Source organism: Teleopsis dalmanni, chromosome 1, assembly GCF_002237135.1.
Source record: "Teleopsis dalmanni isolate 2A chromosome 1, ASM223713v2, whole genome shotgun sequence".
Taxonomy (NCBI): Eukaryota; Metazoa; Arthropoda; class Insecta; order Diptera; family Diopsidae; genus Teleopsis; species Teleopsis dalmanni.
Genome location: NC_051846.1, coordinates 232,650,985 through 232,663,437, shown reverse-complemented (window position 1 = coordinate 232,663,437; position 12,453 = coordinate 232,650,985). Strand labels below are relative to the sequence as shown.

The following is a 12,453-nucleotide window of genomic DNA, read 5'->3' as shown; positions in this document are numbered from 1 at the left end:
AAAATCGTCACTTATGTGCAAGAAAAATAGTTCGCAAGAGGAAAGTAGATGTTTGTTCTGTAATGCGAAGGAACATGTAATAAATTCATGCTCCGCCTTTGCTGCCCTCTCAGTTACTGAACGGTTCAATTTCATTAAATCATCTTCGGCATGCATAAATTGTCTCAAGAAAGGGCACACGGTATCTAGATGCAAGGCGTCACGCTGCAGAGTGTGTAATCGGTCGCACCATACTCTTTTACACCAATATTCTACTAACACTCCTCAAACAGGTTTATCTTATAATCCAGAACAACCTATTATTTCTCGTGCCTCTGTGAATCATAGCTCATCGAATGACGATCAAATTATTCTAGCCACTGCAGTCATAACCATTCAAGGAAAATCTGGAGAGTATCAGCTGGCCAGAGCACTGCTCGATTCCGGTTCTCAAGTCAACCTTATAACCGAGGAACTTGCACAACGACTGCAACTAAAAAAAGAAGCGAAAACTCTAAACCTAATTGGCATTGGTGAAACAAACTCCACAGTACGGCAAAAATTACATGCCACTGTGAGATCACGTATTAACTCTTATGAGTTTTCTACTGATTTTTGGGTAATGCCTTCAATCTCCACTTACCAACCCGACAAATTTGTGTCAATGAGTAATTGGAATGTTCCTTCCAATCTTTCACTTGCTGATCCGCACTTTCACAAACCGCAAAAGATAGATCTTCTACTTGGTGCCGAAAGCTTTTTCGAACTGTTGTCGATTGGACAAATAAAACAAGGTACTAATGTTCCAATTCTCCAAAAAACTTTACTTGGATGGATTGTATCAGGAAAATATAAAGATGTCCCAAGTAATGTATCTAAGATATGCAATTTAATACGCCTTCAAGAAGCAAAGTCAACAGGTGATTTCTGCTTAAACTCTCTTGTGAAAAAATTCTGGGAATTAGAAGAAATTCCCAAGGAGCTCACTGTCAAAAAATACACAATAGAACAACAACACTGTGAGACCAAGTTTCTCAACACAATTTTACGCTTACCTTCAGGGAGGCTTAAGGTGCAGCTTCCTTTCAAGTCCAACCCCAACCTTCTAGGTCAGTCATATGAAACAGCAAAAAATCGTTTTCTCTCACTGGAACGCAGGTTGTCGAAAGACTGTATGCTTCAGAAGCTGTATATGGAGTTTATGGCAGAGTATCGTGACTTAGGTCACATGACATTAACTACAACTTTTCTTCGACACCTCATTACTATATACCGCATCAGTGTGTGTTGCGACCTCAGAGTACCTCGACAAAACTTCGCGTCGTGTTCGATGCTTCATGCCGAACATCTTCACAAGTGTCGTTGAACGACATTCTAATGGTTGGTCCAACGGTACAAGAAGAATTGTATTCAATCCTACTTCGCTTTCGTATGCACAAATACGCGATGACTGCTGACATTACAAAAATGTACCGTCAAATCGAAGTTGACGAGGCAGATCGCAATTTTCAGCTTATTCTCTGGAGGGAAAAACCTACGGATCAGATTAGCGTTTATAAACTGAACACAGTGACATATGGTACTTCACCTGCTCCTTTCTTGGCAACACGTTGCCTAAACTACTTAAGTGACCTGTACAAGAATTCTCATTCAGTTGGAGCAAGGGTTATCCGACATGACTTCTATGTCGATGACCTATTGACTGGTGCTGACAGTCTGAAGGAACTGGAAACAATTCGTACCCAATGTACTGAAATTCTTGATGCGGCTGGACTTAAATTAGCGAAATGGTTTTCAAACCATAAAACGTATGACTCGTCAGACTTCTTTCTAAATGTTAATAATACTGATTCCACAAAGGCGCTAGGTATACACTGGATTCCCCAGAATGATACGCTTAAGTTCCATGTAGACGAAAAGTTTCATGACTTGCGAGCAACAAAAAGAAACATACTACCAGTATCAGCTCGACTCTTCGATCCCCTCGGACTAGTATGCCCAATAGTGACTAAGGCAAAAATTTTATTGCAAGAACTTTGGCTTCAGAAGCTTGACTGGGATGAGTCAATTCCTATGCATCTCGATTCTAGCTGGCAAGCATTTAAAAGCAACCTGACTCAGATGGACTCTATTTCCATTCCGCGGTATGTTCATATTCATTCAAATATAAAATGCGATATTCACGGTTTCGCCGATGCGTCAATGAGAGCGTACGGCTGTTGCATCTACGTCCGAATTCATGATTCGAATGGGATTCATTCTGAATTGTTAACTGCCAAATCTAAGGTTGCTCCTTTAAGCACAAAATCATTACCCAGATTAGAGCTGTGTGCCGCTCATTTATTGGCTAAACTATGGTCTCGAATTCAGCCGTTGATTACTTGCGAAATCGGGGATGTTTATTTTTGGACGGACTCTGAAATTACACTTCATTGGATTAAAACTCACCCATCTACTTTAGCAACATTTGTAGCAAACAGAGTTGCAGAGATCCAAGAATGGACGAGCGAAGTTTTTTGGAGACACGTTCCATCAAAGCTAAATCCTGCAGACTTAGTCTCCAGAGGATGTGATGTAGATGAGTTGATTCACTCAATTTGGTTTCGTGGCCCATCATATTTGCTTCAAGATGCCACTAACTGGCCAAAAAATAATCATTTTCCACTATCAACAGATGAGAAAAGTTTAGAGAAACGAAAGGTCAAGGTCGGACTTTTAGCAGTTGAAATTGAAACTAATGTCATTTCAAAACTAATCTGTAGCCAATCATCTTACCCAAGACTGCTGAGAATTTTCGCGTACATTCTACGTTTTATCACTAAGAAAAATGAGAGAGCCAACGCTCTTATTCCGACATCAAAGGAGCTTAATTGGGCATTCTTGAAAATCGTTGAATTTATTCAAAATCACGAATTCAAGGAAGAAATCGAAAAAATGAAGAAGTCGCATAAATTACCAGTCAGCATTCAAAAACTAACTCCATTCATTCATACAGTCCAAGATGGTTCTCGAACATGCAATTTGCTTCGTGTAGGAGGTCGTCTACTAAACGCACCACTGTCTTATGATTCAAAATTTCCCTTGCTGTTACCTATAAAATTGCATTTTGTCGAGATTTATTTACGATTTCTCCATACAACCAATTGTCATGCTGGTCCAAAAGCCTTAGAAGTGCTGCTTCGTGAAAAAATTTGGGTCATAAATTCAAGCAAGGCATGCAGTAAAACCGTAAGAGCATGCATACATTGTTTTCGATACAAACCTAAGCTGTTGACCCAAGTAATGGGAAACTTACCTGCAGATCGGTTAAAGGCACTACGACCCTTTTTAATTAGCGGTGTCGATTTTTGTGGGCCTGTATACACCACTTTGAAAATTCGTGGTCGACCACCAGTTAAAATGTATATCGCAGTGTTTGTTTGTTTCACGTCAAAGGCTATACATTTAGAACTTGTAACAGATCTGACAACTAACTGTTTTATTTTTTGTCTTAAAAGGTTTGCCGGAAGACGAGGACTCCCAGAAAAAATCTATTGCGACAATGCGACAAATTTTGTAGGTGCCGATCGCAAGCTGAGAGAGCTGATAGAGGCGTTTCGAGAGCACAAGGACGATCTGGCATACTATGCTGCACAAAGGGGCATAGAGTTTGTCTTCATACCACCCAGGGCACCTCATTTCGGAGGATTATGGGAAGCGGCGGTAAAGTCGGCAAAACACCACATACAACGAACAACCAACAGTGCGCTTCTTACCAGCGAAGAACTGCAAACAGTGCTCGTAGAGGTTGTACTGTCATATGAATATATTTAAACCATGACCACACACAACGTACTGTGTGAGGTAATTATCTTGACAAGCTAACCCAAAACACTTGAAATGCGATTCGTATCACATTTCCCAATGTGCCAAATATAAAAATAATTTATGAGTTGGAAATTCGACTCATACTATTTGTCATTTCTTTATGACAAACAGTTTCGCAGCATATTTAATTGTTTTTAATATACGCTTGACTATTTAGGTTGAGGTTTATAAAGCATGTTAAGTGTTTTCCGGAATCATATTGCAAGTAAGTATGCATGCAATATGATTTGCCCTAGTTACAGCTGGTGACCATATGTGTGCCACTGTAACACAAATTATAAAAAGAGCAAGACAGACCAATGACTGTAATACAAGTATTTATGATTAATATTAACCAATTAGAAATAAGTAAATAAGTATCAACCAATAGAATCGATACATAAGATTCTATTGGAATTAAGTTGTAAGAAATCATGTTAGATATAAGAATGAAATTTTAATAAAATCAGTCTCTTAAGAACACTCAAAACGACAAGTCTTTGATTTTTAAAGTAATACAATATGAAGAAACGATAAACTAATTACATGGCGATCCTGCTAAATCGGAAGGACTAAATTTTAAAACGAAAATATTATTAATAAAAAATTAACAATTTATGCTAAATCGGAAGGACTAAATTTTAAAACGAAAATATTATTAATAAAAAATTAACAATTTATACTAAATCGGAAGGACTAAATTTTAAAACGAAAATATTATTAATAAAAAATGAACAATTTATGCTAAATCGGAAGGACTAAATTTTAAAACGAAAATATTATTCATAAAATATGAACAATTTATAGAATGATAAGTGCAAGTAATTATATAAGTGTAGTAACAATAAAATGCAACTGTGAAAATACAAAATTAATTGTGTGGTAAAAATGTAAAACAAATATAAATTATAAAATAAAAACAATTTATTGAACGATAAGTGCAAGTAACATAATTTAACTTTAAAAATGTGCAAATTTAACTGTTTTGTGTGTGGACAAACCTATAAGTCAAAAGGTTTGTTATTAAAACACCAAAATAAACATAAGGATCTTATAAATTATGTTAACCAACTTTTTAAATCAGTGCGCGTTTATACAAAACAAAAATAAAAAACTCATAAACATTAATAGACACGTATGTGCATAAATAACAAAAACAACAGTTTCTTGGATTCAATTTCTTGGCATATAAGACATCTTCATCAGTAACAACAAAATATTCATCTGATTCAAGAAGAAAACTTCTCAATTTAAAAATACAGCAAATTTCATCATCAACGACTCAACGATGGGATGGTTCTCCAGCGATGAATACAACACGAAGAACAACGTCCAACAAAAGACAGAGGTGACCAACAACAATCTACAAAACAATGCAGCTACAAGCACCGGAAATATAGAGGTAGTAATTATAACTTTATTTATAGTATTTATTATTTTATTCGTTGCATATAAAATAAATAAGTACATAAAAAAATATGTACATAAACGTGTACACACGGCATTAAATTCCAATAACGTTTAAACACTAGCATGTTATTATATTTAGACAAATTATAATATTATTATTATATATATATATATATTTTTTATTCTTATTGTTACATTTACATAATTATGACATAACTATAATATTATACATTCAAAAAAAAAATTTTACAAAAAGATAATGAATTATATCTATGAATTATATCTCATACAAAATATACAAAAAAAAAAATGTATAAAAAATTTTTTTTTCTATTGAATTTGTTGAATTTGATTTGTGTTGAATTTTGCTTTCTTGTCCGATCTCGTTACTAATTTTGATTTATGGAAAACTTTGCTACATACATAGGGGAAGTTCAGAATATTCTTAAAAACGCAAAAAAGGCTAGTATCAGAGGATATACTAAGCCCACGATAGCCATTAAACTAAATAGGTTAGATGACCTTAAAAGGCTTATAGAAGCAACATATGTAACCAAAAATTTTGAGGAATTTTTAGCTCTAAAAGAAGTTTTTTTAGAAAAATATACTCAGACAAGAAAATATCTCTTGAATATGACATCAACTGAACAGACACCTGACGCTATAACCATAAATAACCACATAACAAGTGGTAATCAAAATAACAACGGCACACAAATAGCAAATATGGCGTCGTATGACTCTGTAATAGAAAGTGTAGAAAAACTCCTACCCGTTTTTACAGGAAAGCAAGAAGAATTAAGTTCTTTCTTGCGACGATTGAATTTGTATAGCAAGAAGATTAGAGACGAAGACAAACAGGAGTTCTTAGAGCACATTGTAGATTGCAAACTCAATCACAATGTGAAGATAAGAGTTTCGCCAGTAGGTTTTCCAACTTCAATGGAAACATTAGTAGAGAAACTCAAGTCAATTTACATACCGAAAGACACAGTTCCAATTCTCTTACAAAAAATAAGTGAAATTAGGCAAGGCCACAACCAGTCGATCACGGAATATAGTGATAAAATGGCCAAACTATTGTCAGACCTAAATACGGCGTCTCTATTAAAGAGAAATTATAGCCCAACCTCGCCACAAGCTGAAGGGATGCTAGCAACTAACGAAGAGAATGCATTACTGGCATACAAAAAGGGCCTTAATGCAACATATTCGCAAGCTGTACAGATGTCACAGCCCAAAACTTTCCAGGAAGCGAGAGAAATCGCTGAAAGTTTACTTTTCACTGAACAGAACCAAAGAATGCTATACTACCGTGGTAACACGCCAAATGGCAATAGACTTAGTGGCAACTGGTCCAATAACCATAACAATTATAATAATAATAATAATAATAACAATCGAAATAACCGGTACCATAACAGAAATAACCGATATAACAGTAGAAATACATATAATAATAGTGGTCAAAGAAACCACAACAATCAAAATAACAACAACTCAAATAGGAATCAAAATAATTCTCTTATCAGTAACAACAGGAATGTCCAAATAAATCGAGGTAACAACAATAACAACTGGAGACAAATCAACAATAGAAACAATAACAGAAACGGAAACGGAAGGAACATTCGCTTAATAGCAGCACAGGAAAACTGCAATACACCAGAGGGAAACCAGTAGAATTCACCTCTGGTAAAATAAAAAAATATATCTACTCATTCAACCCACATGCATCGAACTATGTAAAAGTTCATTGCCATGACACTAACAACTATATAAAATTATTAATCGACACAGGAGCAGATGTGTCACTAATCAAAAACAAGTTTAATCTAAATTATAATTCGAATAAAACATGTATATTATCTGGTATCACAAACAACTATATAAATTCCATAGGCATCACGACTCTTCATATGATGTTTGAAAATATAAATTTAAAGCATGAATTTTCGGTGGTGGAAGAGGATTTTCCAATTGAAGTAGATGGCATCATCGGTAGAGATTTCCTAACCATTTTTAAATGTAATATTGATTATTACACTTTTTCGTTAACAGTTACCCACAATGAACAACAGATAACTATTCCCATATCGTATAAACCAATTGTTCTACAAGCAAGAACAGAACATATATTACCTATAGACATGTATTTCGATGATGATAAATTGTTGATTTCTCAAGAAATTGACAAAGGTGTTTTCATTGCAAATACAATACTGCCAGCAAGAGGAAACTGCCACATTCGAGTTTTGAACACGAATGAACACAGTGTTACTCTAAATACACTAAATTTTAAAACCCGTCCTTTGAACGAGTATTATAAAGTTAATAAAGACCCTTGTAACAAATATAATGAATCACGTTCACAAAAACTTTTAAATAAATTACAAATAGGAACGCAACATAACAAATGTGACGATAAGGAACTTATCTCACTGGTAACTAAATTTCAACATATATTCTTGATGGAAGGAGAACAAATATCCTGCAACAATTTCTACACGGAACATATATCAACTTCAGATAATGTGCCAACATACATCAAAAATTATAGACTACCACATAGTCATAATGATGTTGTTAAATCGCAAGTCCAAAAATTACTTGACGATGACATAATACAACCCTCTAAAAGCCCATACAATTCACCAATCCTACTCGTACCCAAGAAATCATCAGATGATGAGAAGAAATGGAGACTCGTAATCGATTACAGAAAACTCAACAACAAAATAATAAATGACAAATTTCCTCTAACACGCCTTGAAGACATACTAGACTTGCTTGGTAAAGCAAGATATTTTTCAACTTTGGATATGACTAGTTCATTTCACCAAATTCCTATTGATAACTTATCACGACAAAAAACTGCATTTTCGACCATCAATGGTCATTATGAATTTAAAAGACTACCTTTCGGTCTAAAAATAAGTTCAAACAGTTTTCAACGAATGCTAACCTTAGCGTTAACAGGCCTTGAAAACGAAGCATTTTTATATGTCGATGATATCATTGTTTTTGGCAACAGCCTAAAACACCACAATATCAATCTAGAAAAAGTCTTCAAGGGATTAAGTGATTGCAATTTAAAATTAAATCCTGAAAAATGCAACTTCCTAAAACACGAAGTTACATATCTAGGACACCTAATCACTGAACATGGCGTCAAAACAGACCCAGCCAAATATAAAGTCATTCAAAATTATCCTAAACCTACGAACGTAGATGAAGTTAGGAGATACATTGCTTTCTGTAATTACTACAGACGTTTTATCAAAGATTTTGCATCCATATCAAAACCTTTAAATTCTTTATTAAAAAAGAATCAAAAATTCGTATGGAATACTGAATGTGAAATAGCATTCGAACGTCTTAAATCAACCCTAATGAGCCCTCCTGTATTGAAGTATCCAGACTTCGATAAACCGTTCATAATAACAACGGATGCCTCTGACTATGCACTTGGTGCGGTACTTTCTCAAGGTAATGTTGGTTCAGATTTGCCAATTTGCTACGCAAGCAAAGCCTTACAAAAACACGACTTAAACAAGCCAGTTATTGAAAAGGAACTACTTGCGATACATTGGGCAATAAACTACTTCAGACCATACATATATGGCAAACATTTTTATGTTGTAACTGACCACAGACCCTTGATTTCATTATTCGTGCACAAGAATCCTTCGTCAAAAATGACGAGGATTCGAATCGATTTATCAGATTATGATTTTGAAATAATCTACAAAAAAGGAAAAATTAATACTAATGCTGATGCCCTGTCTAGAATAAAAATAGACAGTAATATTTTAAAAAAGTTGATACCTACTAATGAAGACAAGATGTCCAGTCGGAAATTGAAAAATCCAGACAAAGATGAAGAAACAATAAGTAATGTTAAAGAAATATCGCAAATATGTATAACGACTAGAAGTAAAACGCGCGCTGCAGCTACCACAGGTACCGCTGCCAATAAAACTACCAATAAGAATACACAAAAAGAGACAAAACCAGCTGAGCCTGATCAACTCTATTGTTGGGATTGTACTTCTATTAGTGATATTCGAGGTATGAGAACACTGCAGTTTAAAATTGTAAATAAGAATAAGGATGCATTCATACGTTATGATGACAAAAAAGTCACAGTGGAATTATGCGAAATACCTCCGAAGCCGATTTCGATTATGGTGAAGCTAATTTCGAAACTAGAAGAATTGAATATAACAATGCTAGCGCTAAGCGATGATGACATAATAATTAAATCCATGGATAAAACTAAATTTAAAGAAATGATTAATAAGTTGCAACGAGAGAAGAAAAATGAAAGTCGATATAAACTAAATATATTGTTATACAAGAAACCAAAAAACATTACGGACATCATGAAGAAATACAGATTAATAGAGGAATATCACGACAATCCTCATAGCGGACATCTAGGAGTTCGCAAAACTTTTACAAAATTAAAACAAAAATATACATGGAAAAAAATGAAACAGATGGTTCATAAATATATTAGCACCTGTGAAAAATGCCAACGCAATAAACAAATCCGACACAACCGTGAGGAATTCCAAATAACATCAACACCGCATACTGCCTTTGAAACAGTACAATGAAAGACATTACCAGGGTATTTTAACTATGCTTGAATTGCGAATTCATAATTGCATTCCAAGTAAATAACCAAAACAATAGCTAAACTAGTAGAACAATCGTACTTATCAGATAGAGGAACAGAATTTTTAAACGAATTGCTGACTAAAGTTACAGAAATTATGAATATTAAACAAATTTTCTCTACTCCGTACCACCATGAAACGGTAGGTACAATAGAAAGGAACCATAGAGTTCTAAACGAATATCTACTCAACTTTGCTAACGACGATGACTGGGACGAATGGTTACCATATTAACTTTTGCCTATAATACTGCCCCACACGTTGACACAGGCTACTCCCCACATGAATTAGTATTTGGTAAGTTACCATCATTACCAAATGAACAAATACATAGCAATCAGGGAATATTTAACTTAGAAAATTATGCCAACGAATTAAAGGCAAGGCTAAGATTATCCCTTGATAGAGCAAGAGAGTTTAGCATAAGTGCAAAAGCTAGGAGAAAAGAAATTTCAAAGAAAAATAGTTCGCCAATAAATTTAAATGTAGGTGACGAAATATTAATAAAAACTCACAGAACACGCAAAGGCACAAGCCCATATACAGGTCCCTATAAAGTAATCAAAATAGAGGATAGTAATGTTAGTATCGACATCGGAAATGATACAAAAATCATACACAAGAATAACACCAAGCTATTCAAAAGAAACAAATAAAACCGATTTAAAATAAAACAACTTGAATTAAGATTTTAAAATAAGTAAACCATTAAACAAATCGTTTCATAATAATAAAATAGGTATATCAAATACAAAGATATATTATTAATTAAGTACAAATAAATATGAAAATAGAGTTTAAAATAAATACATTTAATTGTAAACCATACATTATTATACACAATTATATAAATATAATTATTAAGAACTAATGTTACACAGATAAAGCTTCAATATATTAATATTAAAACTAAAATCAAGTCATTGTACTACTGTCATGGTCAAAGTCTTTTCAATCTAAAAAAAAAAAAAAATTTTTTTTTTCTCTTTAATTCAATCAAAAAAAAAATTTTTTCTTAAAGGGTAAGGGTGTACTGTCATATGAATATATTTAAACCATGACCACACACAACGTACTGTGTGAGGTAATTATCTTGACAAGCTAACCCAAAACACTTGAAATGCGATTCGTATCACATTTCCCAATGTGCCAAATATAAAAATAATTTATGAGTTGGAAATTCGACTCATACTATTTGTCATTTCTTTATGACAAACAGTTTCGCCGCATATTTAATTGTTTTAATATACGCTTGACTATTTAGGTTGAGGTTTATAAAGCATGTTAAGTGTTTTCCGGAATCATATTGCAAGTAAGTATGCATGCAATATGATTTGCCCTAGTTACAGCTGGTGACCATATGTGTGCCACTGTAACACAAATTATAAAAAGAGCAAGACAGACCAATGACTGTAATACAAGTAATTATGATTAATATTAACCAATTAGAAATAAGTAAATAAGTATCAACCAATAGAATCGATACATAAGATTCTATTGGAATTAAGTTGTAAGAAATCATGTTAGATATAAGAATGAAATTTTAATAAAATCAGTCTCTTAAGAACACTCAAAACGACAAGTCTTTGATTTTTAAAGTAATACAATATGAAGAAAAAATAAACTAATTACAATAGTTAGATATTCAAAAGTTAAATATTTCTTAGATTCCTCAAAATGAAAACTTTTAACTGCTTTGTATGTGACAAAAGCTGCAAAACTAAACAGAAATTAGACAATCATTTGAAGAAACATAATAAAATAATTAACTATGCGAATGAAATAGTTAAAAAATTTTTCATTAAATCAATCAATAAAATTCTTTAACTCTTATGGATAAATGGTCTCAAATCGAAGAATTTCTAAGAACAGAAAAAGAAAATTTCAACAAGGCATACAAGTGTATAAACAAAAATACGTTTATCAGATCAGAAACTCTGAGAAAACACTTATTGACCTTAGTTAATAGTTTAGAGAATATCAGAACTATATACATAAACTATAGCCATAGATTCACAGAAAACCATAAAAAAATTGTTAACTCTGTATTTTGGGAAACCAGAGACAGGTTAATAAATATTTATTCTAAATATAAAATAGAGGAAAAAATTCCACATAACTTAGATGAACCAATACAGCTCGATGTACATAGACTGTTTGTCACAGAAGATAGTGACATATTAATAAACGCGTAAATGAAAATTTCAGAGGTAGAGGATACTACCGAAATAATAGCTAAATAATACTGGATATTATTCTTGTCATATGGCTATTGACGCCAAAGCTAAAGACGCTTACGAGGCGTTTTAAAAAATAGAAGCTTCAATCTATAGGATGGAGATAAGAAGCTTCTAGAATATTCTGATGAATTTTAGAAGCTATAACTCGATTGGTCAAATCCAATCCTAAAAATCTAATTAATGACTTCAGACATCAAAGGAAAAACTTTGAAGTGTAACTCGTTAGGAGAAGTTGGAACAATTCAGTCGAGAGTCGTTAGGGGAAGTTGGAACAATTCAGTCGGCAGTCGTTA

The 12,453-nt window shown here is 33.4% G+C and overlaps 1 protein-coding gene across 1 annotated transcript; it reads left to right on the top strand.

The window, feature by feature from the left end:
- The first annotated feature begins 1,446 nt into the window (after positions 1-1,446).
- Positions 1,447-3,792, top strand: LOC119667674. The gene has a single exon (XM_038076980.1). It carries the CDS (start codon positions 1,447-1,449, stop codon positions 3,790-3,792), a length of 2,346 nt encoding a protein of 781 aa, XP_037932908.1.
- The last annotated feature ends 8,661 nt before the right edge of the window (positions 3,793-12,453 follow it).

What these genes read in the sequence shown, in the direction of transcription:
- LOC119667674 (XM_038076980.1), top strand. Translation starts at nt 1,447, where the DNA reads ATGTACCGTCAAATCGAAGTTGACGAGGCAGATCGCAATTTTCAGCTT.